This window comes from Hemitrygon akajei, chromosome 1 (genome assembly GCF_048418815.1).
Source record: "Hemitrygon akajei chromosome 1, sHemAka1.3, whole genome shotgun sequence".
NCBI lineage: Eukaryota > Metazoa > Chordata > Chondrichthyes > Myliobatiformes > Dasyatidae > Hemitrygon > Hemitrygon akajei.
Window position 1 is genome coordinate 224,558,929 of NC_133124.1, and position 17,022 is coordinate 224,575,950.

General features: G+C 40.1%; 1 protein-coding gene across 3 annotated transcripts in view; it reads right to left on the minus strand.

The window, feature by feature from the left end:
• Nucleotides 1-202: 202 nt before the first annotated feature.
• LOC140736179 (aspartate aminotransferase, cytoplasmic-like) overlaps nucleotides 203-17,022 on the minus strand; it is a 58,054-nt gene continuing 41,234 nt past the window's right edge. For 2 of the 3 annotated variants that reach the window (XM_073062079.1, XM_073062060.1), the window contains one exon: nucleotides 203-3,365. In XM_073062079.1, the coding sequence (XP_072918180.1) occupies nucleotides 3,196-3,365 (170 nt within the window). In that variant the 3' untranslated portion in view covers nucleotides 203-3,195. Of the gene's footprint in view, nucleotides 3,366-16,753; nucleotides 16,824-17,022 lie in introns of all 3 variants that reach the window. The other variant, XM_073062070.1, reaches the window with a different exon arrangement.

Below are 17,022 nucleotides of genomic sequence, written 5' to 3' on the forward strand. Positions count from 1 at the left end.
TCATGAGGATGATTCCAGGAGTGAAGGGTTAACTTATGAGGAGCATTTGGCAACTTTGGGCCTGTACTCACTGGAACTTAGAAGAATGGGGGGGGATATCCTTGAAACCTACCAAATGTTTAAATGACCATATAAGTGTTACGAAAACCCCGTAACCAGGTAACTTACCAGCAAAGATAGATGGGTCAGCTGAGTCGGATGCTACTATTTTCAAACGTTTTATTCAACAAGGGCACAAACGTATGGTTAATACAAAACATTCAGATCATACACGTCGTCAAAACTCAATCTAAAACACCGGTGTAACCATAATCAATCAGAAATAAGCTCTACAATTGTCTAGGGGGTAATACTGAGTCCAACGGAAGTATAAAGAGTCACTCAGAAGTTTGCAGGCTTTTCCTTTCTGGGAACCCGCTGGGGTTTGTTTTACGTTGTAGAGAGAAAGAGATGATTTAGAAAAGATACACACTTGCCCGTCGTCTTGGCAGAGCAAATCCTTGGAATCAGGGGAGCAGACTTCCCCGTTGTTATTTAAAAGCAGTCTTTCGTTGGTTTTAGCCACAGATTCAAATTCGGAATCTAACGCACGTGGCTTCCTTCAAAATGGCATCCCGCTCCCACGGGAATCGATCTCGTGTCTACTGGGTGCGTCTACTGGGTGCGTCTGAGGGTCCTCCCCTCAGACCCGCCTTTATACTTCTTCACGGGATCGCAGGTGTCAATCAAGTTGCAGGTAATGCGATCTCTCTCTCAACCAGCCCACTTTGCCTGAGGGCTTTTCACGTGGTCTCCCTGAGACAATAGTCAATGTCACCTTTATTCTGCTTCTTGGGAGAACGTGGTCTTCCGCACGTCTCTCTCTCTTGGGTCAGTTGACCCCCCTTAACTAGAGTTCTTGCGATTTTCACAAAGGAGGGGGCCAACGGCATAACAATAAGGTAGATGTGGAGAGGATGTTTCTTATGGTGGGGGGTGTCCAGAACTAGAGGGCACAGCCTCAGAATTGAAGGGGTGACCTTTTAGAACAGAGATAAAGAGGAACTTTTTTAGCCAGAGAGTGATGAATCTGTAGAATGCTCTGCCACAGACTGTGGTGGAGGCCGTCCATGGGTATGGTTAAAGCAAAAAATTGATGTCTCCTTATTGGTCAGTGTATCAAAGGTTATGGTGAGAAGGCAGGTGTATGGGGTTGAGTGGCATCTGGGATCAGCCATGACGGAATGGTGGAGCAGACCCGATGTGCTGAATGGCCTATGTCTTACAGTCTTATGGATGGATGTAATAATGATAACCCCTGGTCCAGAAATGGAACAGTTGTAACTATGGCATATCATTTTACAAGATTCTAGAAATTTTTGAAATATAATTCTTAAAACATAATTTACCTGAGTTTATTTTTCCCTGTGACCCTCATTCTAAAATCACTGTGGTGAAATAGTTTGGTGATGTTGACTATCATCCTGAATGTATTATTGGTCTCACTGCACAGATAATCACCTCACATTCCCAGCATTTTGTTTTTGAATATGAGCTGAAAGTGAAGGTATACCAAATATATTGTCTTTCATTGTTTCAGTGGCATCTGCTTCAGCCTGCAGTAACTGAATCATGAATTTGAGATGGCAGAAGCATTTAGCACAGAAACAAGACTTTCAGCTCACCAGATTCATGCTGTCCATCAATAATCCAACCAAACTCATCGCATTTACCAACACAAACCCTTCTAATTATTCGATGATTCAGGCACTTACCCAGATAATTTTGAAACGTTGTGAGTACCTGCCTCCACCATCATCATAGACATGGAACAGTACAGGCCCTTCTGTCCTAGACATGCCAGTCTTTTAACCTACTCCATAATCAATCTAACCCTTTCGCTCTCACATAGCCCTCCATTTTTCTATCATCTCATCCATGTGCATATCTAAGAGTCTCTTAAATGTCCACAATGTATCTGCATCTACCTGGCAGCAGGTTCCCCTATGTAAAAAATACTTTTTTCTGACAAACTCCCCTATAGTTTCCTCCAGTCGCCTTAAAATTATTGTATCTCCCCTTTTATTAACCACTCCCATCCTGGAAAACATTCTCTAGCTGTCTAGTCTATCAATCCCTCTTATAATTTTATACACCTCTACCAGGTCATCTCTCATGCTTCTTTGATTCAAACAGAAACATCTTAGCTCGCTTAACCTTTCCTCATCAAACATGCTCTCTAATCCAGACATCATCATGGTAAATCTCCTATGCACTCTCTCTAAGGCTTTCACATCATTCCTATAATAAGGTGAACATACAGTATCTTAACACAATACTCCAAGTCTGGTCTAACCAGAGTTTTATAGAGCTGCAACATTACCTTATGGCTTTGGAATTCAAATCACCAACTAATGAAAGTCAACGCACTTGATGTCATCTTAACAACTTGCGCGGCAGCTTTGAGGAATCTATGGACGTGGACCCCAAGAACCCTTTGTTCATCTAAACTGCTAAAAAATCCTGCCAATGACCTTGTACTCTGCCTTCAAGTTCAACATTCTAAAGTGTAACAATTCATATTTCTCCTGATTGAACTCCATCTGCCTACTTCTCAGCCCAGCTCTTCATCTAGTCAATGTCCCATTCTAACCTATGACAACATTTAGCTTATCCACACCATGTCAACTACAAAATTACCTTCCCATCCAAGTCATTTCTAAAAATCAAGCAGAACAGGGGTCACAGACCTCCAGGCAGAATATGTTCCATCTACTACCACCCTCTGCCTTCTGTGGGCAAGCTAATTCTAAACCCAATTATAATCACTTCATACTTATTGCGATTAAATTACAGCTGCCATTTCTTGCTAAGTTGATCAGTATTGCTCTGTAACCTCCTCAACAATACCACCAAAATTTGTGTCATCTACAAACTTGCTAATTACACCCCCCAATCCATATCCAAATTGTTGATGTATATAACAAAAAGCAAAATTCAAAGGACTGATCCCTATAGACTTCCATTCAAAGCACCCCGCCACTATCACCTCGTTTCCTATTACTGAGACAACTTTGACTGTTAACATGTCTTTAATTGTTCTTTTGTAACTCTAATAAAGCTCATTTAAATATCAATGTGATTAGAAATAGTCCATTTTATCATATTACGTAAAGCCAACATGAAAAGTGAATATTTAAACAATGAAATTGAACATTAATTGTTTAATATGCTGACTGGACTATCTTCAGAACTGGAGACCACCGCCTCATGAATGCAGCTCGCCAGGTAGGCAAGGTTTTGACTGTTCACATTACTGATGTTGATCTGTGCATCAGATGAGATGTAAATACGCAGCTTTTTCATCAAGTAGTTAATCTGAGAACCTGTTAAAGTTACAAGTATTTCAGTTGAATACAATGATGGACAATTATATAAGTAAAGCATGACTCAGATTTATAATGCATCCTCAAAAAGACCTAAGTTGCCTTATAGCCAAGAGAGCCACTTTTGCAATGTGCAATATGTGCACGGCCAACTCCTACAAACAGCAACGTGATAATGACCAAATATTTAATTTTAGTGTTTGTCTGAATGGTAAGAAAATTGTCCTGGACACCAAGGATAAGATCCCAACTCTTCTTTGAAATAATGCCATGGATCTTTTCCACACATCTGCATGAGCCTCAGTTCAATACCTCTGCTAGAAGATGACATTTTCCACAGTGTAGCAGCACCTCAATGCTACATTGGAATATTTCTCTTAATTTTATGCAAATATCAATGGAGTGGGACTCACAATCTTCTGATCTGCAAGTGAGAGAGGGTTCTCATGGATGACACTATTGACACCAAGAACATTGCTTTGATATTGAAGGGTTAATAGAATTACTAAGAAATGTTTCAGAAACAAAAGATAAAGGAAGTTTTCTCTGATGACAATTTATTAACTTTCTCTGATGACAATTTATTGACTGTAACAACAGACAAGTCATTTATCATAGGAACAGAAAAACTGATTCCAGCTCAGGCCAAATTCCCTGATAACTTAGTTATTTTTATAGACCTAGCAGTGAGAAGATAGCATGGTCTGGATGGTGGGGGTCTTTAATGATGGACATTGCTTTCTTGTGGCAGCACTCCATGTAATAGAGCTCAGCATGAACAGAGCTCTACAAACTAACTAAAAGTACAGAAGGGATAAGCAGAGTGGCTGTTGTTGGGAGTAGGCTGGTGGTGAGAGTAGAAGCAACAGGCTTTGGCTCAAAAGAGGCTGGTGAGAGTAGAAGCAACAGGCTTTGGCTCAAAAGAGGCTTCGGCTTGGAAGAGGCATTGACTCTGTGTAAAATGTCTGTTAAGGTTTCCTTTTTATCTTTTTTCCTCTCTTACTGTACCATTTAAATGGCTGTGGTATGTTCTTCGTGCTGGATGTTGGAGAACTGGGAGACCCAGAGTCTCCCAGGGAACTATATCTGCATGAAGTGCATTCTGCTGCAGCTCCTTGAAGACCATGTTAGGGATCTAGACCAGCAACTGGATGACCTTTGGCTTGTATGAGACAGCGAGGAGATTAATTGATCAAAGTTACAGGAAAGTAGTCACCCCGAAGTTGCAGGAGGTGAGTACCTGGGTGACTGTCAGGAGAAATGAAAATAGGCAGTTAGAGCAGAGAACTCCTGTGGCCATTTCCCTCAAACACAAGTATACTGCTTTGGATACTTTTGTGGGGGGTGACCTCCTGGGAGATTGCCACAGCGACCGTGTTACAGGCACTGAGCATAGGTCGTGGTGCAGAAGGGAAAGAGAAGAAGGGAAGTGGTATTGACAAGGGACTCAGTAGTGAGGGGAACAGACAGGAGATTCTAGGGATGTGAACAGGACACCCGGATGGTATGTTACTTCCCAGGTGCCAGGGTCAGGGGTGACTCAGATCATGTCCATGCATTTTGGATAGGGAGGAGGAGCAGCCAGATGTTTTGGTACATATTGGTACCAATGACATATGAAGGAAAAGCAATGAGGTCCTGAAAACAGAATTTAGAAAGCTAGGTAGAAAGCTGAGAAGCAGGACCTCCCTTGTAGTAATTTCTGGATTGTTGCCTGTGCCATGCACCACTGAGGTTAGGAACAAGATGATTTGGTAGATAAATGCATGGCTGTGAAGCTGGTGCAGGGGGCAGGGCTTCAGGTTCTTGGATCATTGGGATCTCTTCTGGGGGAGGTATGACCTGTTCAAAAGTGACAGGTTGCACCAATATTCTCATGGGCAGGTTTGTTAGAGCTGTTGGGAGGGTTTAAACTGATTTGGCAGGGGGATGGAAACCAGAGTGAAGGGACTCAAGATAGGACAGATGGTAAAGAAGTAAAGATAGCGTGCAGTCAGACTGTCAGGAAGGGCAGGCAGGTGATAGGACTTAGTTGCAGCCAACAGGCTAAGTATCAAAACATTAGGGATGCAGAATCAGAAAGGATAGCAAATACGGTACTCAAGGTGTTGTATCTAAATGCACGTTGCATAAGAAATAATCTTGTTGCCACTACTTCAGATTGCCAGGTATGATGTTGTGACCATCACTGAATCTTGGCTGAAGGATAATTGTTGTTGGCAACTAAATGCCCATGATTACACATTATATGGGTGCAATTTTGGTCACCAAATTACAGGAAGGATATTAATAAGGTTGAAAGAGTGCAGAGAAGGTTTACAAGGATGGTGTCGGGACTTGAGAAACTGAATTACAGATAAAGGTTGAATAGGTTAGGACTTTATTCCCTGGAGCGTAGAAGAATGAAGGGTGATTTGATAGAGGTATATAAAATTATGATGGGTATAGATAGAGTGAATGCAAGCAGGCTTTTCCACTGAGGTTAGGGGAGAAAAAAACCAGAGGACATGGGTTAAGGGTGAAGGGGGAAAAGTTTAAAGGGAACATGGGGGGGGGGGGTTTCTTCACACAGAGAGTGGTGGGAGTGTGGAATGAGCTGCCAGATGAAGTGTAAATGCAGGCTCACTTTTAACATTTAAGAAAACTTGGACAGGTACATGGATGAGAGGTGTATGGAGGGCTATGGTCCAGGTGCAGGTCAGTGCGACTAGGCAGAAAAATGGTTTGGCACAGCCAAGAAGGGTCAGAAGGCCTGTTTCTGTACTGTAATGTTTTATGGTTCTATGGATAGTGTTACGAAGGATGAACAGCTCTGATGGGCAGAAGGGTGCAAGGTTGCCCATGTCCCCCTCCCCTGGGAGAATTACAAACCGTTACTGTTTCCAGGCTGCTAATGAGAGAGAAAGAGATGGAACAAAAACATACTGGGACTGGAACATTTGCTTCAGACAAGGGCAAGATAACACAGGGAGGAAGAGACTTGTTGTTCCACCATATTATGACTCCTGTAAGACTTATGGCTTCGGAGAAAGATTGTTTACTTGGTACCATTCTGTTCATTAAAATTCCTCAGTGGACAGCCGGAGTGGGCTGGTTTGATGGGCTAAGCCATTCAAAACTGATTGACACCTGAGACCCCGTGAGTAGGGATAAAAGTGAGGTCTGGGGAGACACCCCTCAGACACACCAGGAGACGCACCAAGAGACACACCAGTGAGCACTGCTTAAGTGTTGGAACCCACGAGAAAGGGTGGGGCATCAGAGACCAAACGAAGGATTGGTCAATTTTAACTCACAGTGTTTATAGCGAGGCCGGTGGGGGCTTGTGTGTGTGTCCACCCTTGCCTGCCATAGAAGAACAGTCTAGCTAAAGAACAGAGGGGTCATACCTGAATGGCCACAACAACACATTGACGGATCAAGATCGTAAAGGAAGGTTTGACTGGCTGTCACTGTTTGATCTCTCTCTCTCTCTCTCTCTCCCTCTCTCCCTCTCTCCCTCTCTCCCTCTCTCCCTCTCTCCCTCTCTCCCTCTCTCTCTCTCTCTCTCTCTCTCTCTCTCTCTCTCTCTCTCTCTCTCTCTCTCTCTATTACAAAACATCGACCAACAACTACCTCAGCCTGTATGAACTGAACTGAACTTTATATTCACATATGACAATTCATTATCCCCTAGACATCGATAGAGCTTGTTTATTATTGATTATTATTATACCCACACTTTTAGGTTTAGTATTGCTAACGTGTATTATCTGTATATTTGCATTGTTGATATTTATTTGTATATTTTTACTAATAAACACTGTTTTGAAAATAGTACCAGACTCCAACGGATACTTCTATTTTTGCTGGTAAGACACCTAGTTACAGGGTATGTAACAATAGAAAGGTAGGCAGAGGGGGTGGTGTGGGCTCTACTGGTAAAGAATGGCATCACATCGGTAGAAAGATGTGATATAGGATCGGAAAATGTTGAATCCTTGTGGATTGGGTAAAGAAACTGCAAGAGTAAAAAGATGTTGATGGCAGTTTATATACAGGCCTCCCAACAGTGGCTGGGAGGTGAACTACAAATTACAAAAGGAAATAGAAAAGGCGAGTCAAAAGGGCAATGTTATGGTAGTCATGGGAGATTTTAACATGCAGGTCGATTGGGAAAATCAGGTTGGTATTGGATCTCAAGAGAGTGAATTTGTTGAATGCCTACGAGATATCTTTTTTTTGCAATTTATTTTTTTATTGAAGTTCATTATCAAACAAACATTTCCATAAGATGTATTTCAGATATTGTACATATATATCATATAGTCATAAATGCCACAAATCTCCACATAATATTTATCTGAGGTATACACTTATAGAAAAGAGAGGAAAGAAAGAACAAACAAAAGGAGAAAACTATGTACAAGTAGGGAGTGATCTTTTCTTTTACAACATATTCATTGATTGTTCTCCTGGCGGAGAATCTCACCTGGTCCCTCAACACCAGCTCCATAGCAAAGAAAGCCCAGCAGCATCTCTACTTTCTGCGAAGGCTGAGGAAAGTCCATCTCCCACCTCCCATCCTTACCACATTTTACAGGGGTTGTATTGAGAGCATCCTGAGCAGCAGCATCACTGCCTGATTCAGAAATTGAGGTCAGCTGAGAAGATAATCTCTTCCCGCCATTTACAGACATTTACACTACACGCTGCATCCACAAAGCAAACAGCATTATGAAGGACCCCACGAAACTCTTCTCCCTCCTGCATTCTGGGAAAAGGCACCAAGGCATTCTGGCTCTCACAATCAGACTATATAACAGTTTCTTCCCCAAAGCTATCAGACACCTCAATACCCAGAGCCTGGACTGACACCAATTTACTGTCCTCTACTGTGCCTATTGTCTTGTTTATTATTTATTGTAATGCCTGCACTGTTTTGTGCACTTTATGCAGTCCTGGGTAGGTCTGTAGTCTAGTGTAGTCTTTTTCTGTGTTGTTTGTATGTAGTTCAGTGTAGTTTTTGTACTGCTTCATGTAGCACCATGGTCCTGAAAAACATTGTCTCGTTTTTACTGTGCACTGTACCAGCAGTTATGGTCAAAATAACAATAAAAAGTGACTTGACTTGATTTGTGAAAATAAAATCAGGCCTATGAGGTGTTATGTAGTTAAACCATTTTTCCCAGTATGAATCAAATTGTTCCAACTTATGATTAACAGATGCTGTTATGTTCTCCACTTTGTAAATGTCCATTGTAATTTCCATCCATGCATTTAAGGTTGAGCTCTCCTGTGATAACCATTTCCTAGTAAGAATTTGTTTACCAGCCACCAACAGTATATTCATTATTTATCTCTTTTCAACCATTCTTGAGATATATACCCAAAACATATGGTCTTACTTTCTAAGGGTATTTCACATTTAAAGATGTCTTGTAGGGCACTGTGTATCCCACTCCAATAGTCTTTGATAATGGGGCATTCCCAGAAAATATGATAATGGTTTGCATTTTGATTTCCACAATTTCTCCAGCAAACAAGGAGGTTACTATCATAATGGGATTTCTGAGAGGGTGTAATAAAATACCTTATCAAGATTTTCTATCCGAACTTCCTCCATTTCTGTGAACTGGTACACTTCCATTGATACCTCCATATTATTGTTCATTCTTCCTCAGATATAATTATCTCTCCTTCCTTCTCCCATTTTGTTTTAATAAGGCCATAAGACAAAGGAGCAGAAGTCGGCCAATCGACCCATCGAGTCTGCTCCGCCATTTTATCATGAGCTGATCCATTCTCCCATTTAGTCCCACTCCCCCGCCTTCTCACCATAACCTTTGATGCCCTGGCTACTCAGATACCTATCAATCTCTGCCTTAAATACACCCAATGACTTGGCCTCCACTGCCGCCCGTGGCAACAAATTCCACAGATTCACCACCCTCTGGCTAAAAAAATTTCTTTGCATCTCTGTTCTGAATGAGTGCCCTTCAATCCTTAAGTCATGCCCTCTCGTACCAAACTCCCCCACCACGGGAAACAACTTTGCCACATCCACTTTGTCCATGCCTTTCAACATTCAATATGTTTCCATGAGGTCCCCCCTCATTCTTCTAAACTCCAAGGAGTACAGTCCAAGAGCGGTCAAATGTTACTCATATGTTAATCCTCTCATTCCTGGAATCATTCGAGTGAATCTTCTCTGAATCCTCTCCAACATCAGCACATCCTTTCTTAAATAAGGAGCCCAAAACTACACACAGTACTCCAAGTGAGGTCTTACCTCAATATCACATCCCTGCTCCTATATTCCTCTAGAAACGAATGACAACATTCCATTTGTCTTCTTCACCACCAACTCAACCTGGAGGTTAACCTTAAGGTATCCTGTACGAGGACTTCCAAGTCCCGTTGCATCTCAGAACCTTGAATTCTCTCCCTATTTAAATAATAGTCTGCCCATTTATTTCTTCTACCAAAGTGCATGACCATACACTTTCCAACATTGTATTTCATCTGCCACTTCTTTGCCCATTCTCCTAATCTATCCAAGTCTCTCTGCAGACTCTCTGTTTCCTCAGCACTACTGGCCCCTCCACCTATCTTTGTATCACCAGCAAACTTAGCCACAAAGCCATCTATTCCATAATCCAAATCGTTGATATACCACGTAAAAAGAAGCGGCCCCAACATGGACCCTTGTGGAACACCACTGGTAAACGGCAGCCAACCAGAATGGGATCCCTTTATTCCCACTCTCTGTTTCCTGCCAATCAGCCAATGCTCTATCCAAGTATGTAACTTTCCCGTAATTCCATGGGCTCTTTTCTTGTTTAGCAGCCTCATGTGCAGCACCATGTCAAAGGCCTTCTGAAAATCCAAATACACAACATCCACTGTATCTCCCTTGTCTAACCTACTTGTAATTTCCTCAAAATATTGCAACAGGTTTGTCAGGCAGGATTTTCCTTTAAGGAAACCATGCTGAGTTCTGCCTATCTTGTCATATGCTTCCAGGTACTCCGTAACCTCATCTTTGACAATCAACTCCAACAACTTCCCAACCACCGATGTCAAGCTAACAGGTCTATAATTTCCTTTTTGCTTCCTTGCCCCCCTCTTAAATAGTGGTGTGACATTTGCAATCTTCCAGTCCTCCAGAACCATGCCAGAATCTATTGACTTTTGAAAGATCATTGCTAATGCCTCCGCAATCTCCACAGCTACTTCCTTCAGAATACGAGGATGCATTCCACCTGGTCTGGGAGATTTATCTACCCTTAGATTATTCAGCTTCCTGTCATAATTGTGACTGCGCACACTTCTCTTCCCTGACACCCTTAAGTGTCCGGTATACTGTTGGTCCTCAGTGAAGAATGATGCAAAATACTCGTTCAGTTCCTCCACCAGCTCCTTATCCCCTACTACAATTTCTTCAGCATCATTTTCTATCAGTCCTATATCTACACTCACCTGTCTTTTACTCTTTATATACTTGAAAAAGCTTTTAGTATCCTCTTTGATATTATTTGCTAGCTTCCTTTCATAGTTCATCTTTTCCTTCTTAATGACCTTCTTAGTTCCCTTTTGTAAGCTTTTAAAAACTTCCCAATCCTCTGTCTTCCCAATAATGTTGCATCCTTTTTCCATTTGAAAATTTCTTCTTTTTTGGAATATATCTTTCTTGCACCTTCCTCACTTCTCACATAAACTCCAGCCAATGCTGCTCTGCCGTCCTTCCCGCTAGTGTCACTTTCCAGTCAACTTTGGCCAGTTCCTCTCTCATGCCACTGTAATTTCCTTTACTCCACTGAAATACCGACACATTGAATTTCGGCTTCTCTTTCTCAAATTTCACAGTGAACTCAATCATGTTATGATCACTGCCTCCAAGGATTCCTCACCCCAATCTCTCTAATCACCTCTGGTTCATTACACAATACCCAATCCAGTACAGTCGATCCCCTAGTAGGCTCAACAAGCTGTACTAAAAAGCCATCTTGGGATGAGTTGTATGAAGTCAATTGTGTTTTAAGATTTGACAAACCCTTATACACGCTTGATATGATTCTACTACAGTTATCTGAATTATATGCTTTTCTAAATATCTTTATCAAACATGTATTTGCCTTGGTTACGTTTTTAACCATCCTATTAACATATTGTCACATCTGTAAATACCAATAAAAGTCTTGTTTTCCTAATAAGTGTTTCTCTTGAAGCATTTCAAAACTGAACAGTTATTCCTTTAGCTGTCCAGTCCTTAAATCTAGCATCCAGTTTATTCGGCGTAAATTCCGGGTCGTATGCACACCATTTAAGAATTGCAATATCTCCCTCTAGCTTATATACTTATATAATAGTTTTCCATATTTTAAGAGTTTATTTCACCCATGGGTTATCAACAGTATTTATGTACCTTTGTAGGTTGTTATCAGCCAAAATTGCCTGTATAGGGCTGGGAAGTACCCGCTCCTCAATGTTTTTCCATTGAGCGTCATATGATGGGTTGCATCAACCTATCACAGCTCTCAACTGTACTGCAAAATAATAATCTCTAAGAGAAGGCAAGCCCCATCCCCCCTTTTCCTTGGCTAATTGCAAGGTTTTGAGGCAAACTCTAGGCCTTTTACCCTGCCAAATATATCTTGATAACATTTTGTTTCATTCATTGAATTGATTTTGATTAATCTCTATTGGTAGGGTTTGAAAGAGATATAATAGTCTGGGCAGTTTATTCATTTTAATAGATTCAATCCTTGAACTGAAACTAAAAAAAGGTACTAGGTTCCATCTTGTATATCTTCCTTGATTTTTTTATATATAGGCTGATAATTGCATTCTGATAATTTTGCCAAATCTTTTGACATAATGATGCCCAAGTATTTGAAAGACTCTGTTTGCCATGCCCAGGGGTATCTACTTTCAATTTCTCTTGGTGGGCTATAGTTATATGAAAGAAAATGGGTTTTATCTATGTTGATCTTGTATCCTGATAATTGACCATATTGTTCAAAGGACTGCATCAATTTAGGTAAAGAGTATGTTGGTTGCCCTAGGTAGATCAAAATGTCATCCGCATAACAAGCCAATTTATGCTCTGTCCCTTTAATAGTAATTCTACTGATACCTTCATCTTCTCTGATGTATTGAGATAATGGTTCCAGATATAATGCGAAGAGTAGCAGTGCCCCTTTCTAGGGGAAGACTATTTGATAAATATCCATTGATTTTAATCCTAGCAGTAGGGTTGTCATATAGTGCCTATATAGATTTAATAATTGTGTTACGGAAACCAAATCTATGTAAAACTCTGTAAAGAAAATTCCAATTAACCAAATCAAATGCCTTTTCAGCGTCCACGCTTATCACTATTGCTTCAATTTTATTTTTTTGTATATAATTCATAATGTGAAGTGCCCTTCATATATTGTCTTGTGTTTGTCGTTGTTGTATAAAATCTGTCTGATTGTTGTGTATCAGTATGGGTAGAAACTCTTCTAATCATTTGGCCATGATGGAAGTAAATAATCTATAATCTACATTAAGAACGGATATTGGTCTAAATGACCCACATTTCATTTCATCCTTGCCTTCTTTTGGTATAGCTGAGGTTATCGCTTCCTTCCAGCTAGGCGGCATTTGTGCCTTTTTTAGAGCCCAGTTCAGTGTGGGGAGTAAGACAGGAATGAACTCATTTTTAAATGTTTTGTACCACTCTGCCGTATACCCATCTGATCGTGGTGACTTGCTTAATTTAAGCCTACTAATGGCAGCTTTTAGTTCAACTTCAGTTATGTCAGCAGTCATCGTTCTATTTTGTTCTTTACTTTAACACTAGAGAATTCAGGAAGGTGTCAATTTGGGTTATGCTTCCCCCTGGAACTTTGGAATATAGAGTTTTGTAAAACACTTCTAAAGCTTCTTGAATTTCACTTAGCTTATTTTTTACTGTTTTTGTTCTTGGATTCCTAATTCAATTAATTGTATTTTCTGCTATCTTTTTTTTTTCAGTTTCCACGCCAGTATTTTCATAGACTTAGATCCACTTTCATAATGTCTCTGTTTCAGAAACATTAAATTTTTCCTAATTTCTTGCATAGCCAAACTATTAATTTCATTCCTAATTTTTTTAAATTTCCTCTAATGTATCCCGTGCCAAATTCAATTTGTGTTTTTTTTCTAGTTCCTTCAGCCTATTTTGTAATTCCTCTAATGTTTTCTTCCTTATTTTTTTTCTTATATGAAGATTTCACTATAATTTTCCCTCTTAAATCAGCCTTCAGAGTATCTCATAGAATGGGAGGTGAAACCTCTCCATTAGCATTGAATTCTAAGTAAAGACCAATTTCTTTTTCAATTTGTTCCTTCAAGTAGGGATCATTGAGCAGACTTGAATTTAGTTTCCAAATTGTATTCTTTGGTTGTAAGTCAAAATCAACAGATGAATATATAGGTGCATGATCACTTACATCTATTGTCCCAATTCCACAGGTATTTATATTGTCTTTGTCTTTTCCAAATGTTATGAAATAGTCTATTCTTGTATATACAGAATGGGGGGCAGAATAATGAGTGTAATCCCTTCTGTTGGGGAAAAGGTCCCTCCAATATCAACATCTCCAAAAAGTGTATTAACTTTCTTATATGAGGATTTTGTTTCATAGGTTTTTCTATTGGAAGAGTCTAACTTTGGTTGTAATTGTAAATTTAAATCTTCCCCACATATAAGGAGACTTTCTGCTCCCGTTATCATAATATTAGTAATTTTCTGAAAGAAACTAATTTCACTTCCTGGGGGTGCATATATATTCAATAGAGTAACTGAATTTCCGTCTATAGTCCCCCTTACCAGAATATATCTGCCCTCCTTATCTCCCATTTCAAATACTTTTTTAAAATTTAGCTTGTTTGAGATAAGAATAACAACTCCTCTCCTATGTTCTGATTTAAATGAGGAGAAAAACAAATTAGTGAAGCCCATTCTCTTTAGTTTTCAATGCTCATTACCACTTAAGTGAGTTTCCTGTAAATATACTACATGGGCTTGTTCTTTTTTTCATTTTGAATAGGATTCTACTACGTTTGATTGGATTTAACAGCCCATTGACATTAAAAGAAATGAATTTTACTTTGTCCTTAGCCATGTGTATTTATCTGTCAATATATCATTGAAATTAGCAGAATAAAGCTTAATCGATCTACTCCCTGAACAATTAAGAACCAAGAAACGCAAATAATTTAAAAAAAGACAATGAAGGTGTGATTCCAAGGCTGAGGTCTCTAGTAGATGACCCTGGGTTCAGCTAGATAGCCCCTCCTAGCTGTGAGTTGAGGGCTCCCATTGCAGTACCCATAAAAGTAAGTGAACAAATCTATATCCATTACACAGAAATTATTTCCCTGTGTATTCCTCCCATATATCTATATATATATATTCTCATTTAGGTGGGGAAAAAGAAGTGAATAAATGAATAAAAAATAATTGAGTAATATAAAATCCACATTATAATAAGTATTTCTCAAGATAGGTATATCACCATCTATTTTTGCTTCCATTTAGCTTCTCAACATTTTTAAAGTTAGCCAAATCTTATGGCTCTTCTGGAAGGGGTGAGGGCTGTCTTCGGAAAACTCCCAGTCTCTTTCTGATATATTTCTTTCGCCCTCCTCCCGTCCCCTGCTTTCTCGATTCTCTCACTATTTCCCAAGCAGAGTGGGATAACTGCTCAGCCAGGCTTTCCCTCAGTTTGATCCCGCTGACGGGCAACCCTCTGTCTGAAGTCTGTAGTCGCTTGTCTGCTAGTCTGTAGTCGTTTCTTCCACTGTCTGATACAGTTGGATCCCATCTTCATAAAACACCCGCAGTTTAGCAGGGTACGGGGTTTGGAATCTAATCTTTCCTTGCTTTAATATTTGCTTTACTTCAGAGTATTACTTTAATATTCATTTTACTTCAGAACTGCCAGGGGTAATCTTGATTAAAATATATTAATTTACCATCCAAAAACATCCTCTTCTTACCCCAGGCCCTTCATAGAATCTCCACTTTGGTATTGTATCGAAGGAATCTAATTACTATTGAGCGTGGCTTATCTTCTCTGTCTCCAGTAGGCCTCGGGGCAAGCACACAATGCGCCCTCTCAATTTCAAGCTCCATAGTTGAGGGAAGCTCCGCAGCAACTTTCATACAAACTCCATCATAGACAAACCCTCTGCTCCTTCGGGAACATTGTACATCCTGATATTTTTCCGTCTTGATCTTCCCTCCAGGTCAATCAGTTTACTTCCTTGTTGATTTAATATTTTTATCATCTTACTCAGTATCTGTTCCACATTTTGCACAAGATCTTCCACCTTCTCACCTGCCACCGCTATTCTTTGATTGACGTTGGCAAGCTCTGACTTGATATCATTTAGTTGCTGTTTTATATCCCTTTTGGAACTCCTGTATCTCTTCCAGTATTTTTATCATATTTGCCGCTTCGCCTGAACGAAGCCCATCATCAGCCTTGCTACCACGCGTTCGGGTAGGAGAGCCACTCACTGCACCCCTCTCATCCACAGGCTCCGCAGTGATGCTTTTTTTATCTCCATTATTTTTCCCCATTCTTGCCCCCCCTTATCAATTCAGATATTTTCAAAAGATCTTATATTTGATGGATTAACGGGGCAAAATATGCATTTTTCCGGAGAAGCTATTGACTTAAGGTGCCATTTAGAACGATGACATCACCAGAACGTCATGAGATGTCTTTTCAGAGCAGTTTGTCATTGGGTCTGCTAGGAGATTAGCTATACTGGATTGGGTGTTATGTAACGAACTGGAGATGATTAGGGAGCTTAAGGTAAAAGAACCCTTAGTTCTTAGTCCAGTGAGCACAATATAATTGAGTTCAGCTTGAAATTTGATAGGGGAAAAGTAATGTCTGATGTAGCAGTATTTCAGTCAAGTAAGGGAAATTACAGTGGTACGAGAGAGGAGTTGGCCAAAGTGAATTGGAAAGAGCTGCTTGCAGAGATGTTGGCAGGGATGTCAGCAGAGGAGCATTGACGTGCATTTCTGGGAAAATGAGGAAGGTACAGGACATATGTATTCGAAAAATGAAGAAATACTCAAATGGTAAAATAGTACAATCATAGCTGACAAAGGAAGTCAAAGCTATTGTAAAAGCAAAAGGGCATACAACAAAGCAAAAATTAGTGCGAAGATAGAGGATTGGAAAGTTTGTAAAAACCTACAGAGAGCAACTAAAAAATCATTAGAAGGGAAAAGATGAAGTATGAAAGCAAATCAGCAAACAATATCAAAATGGGCAGTATATTAAAAATAGAAAGTAATGAGATAGACATAGGACCGCTAGAAAATGAAACAGAAGAAATAATAACAGGAGACTTACAGTAATATTCCAAGGGTGGATAAATCTCCTGGACCTGCTGGAATGCACCCTCGGGTTCTGAAGGAAGTATCTGGAGAGATTGTGGAGGCATTAACAAGATTCTGGCATTGTACCGCATGACTGGAAAATTGCAAATGTTACTGTGCTATTTAAGAAGGGTGAGAGGCAGCAGAAAGGAAACTATAGACCTATTAGCCTGACATCAGTGGTTGAGAAGTTGTTGGAATCGATTGTTAGGGATGAGATTAGGGGAATGGGCAAAGAGGCAA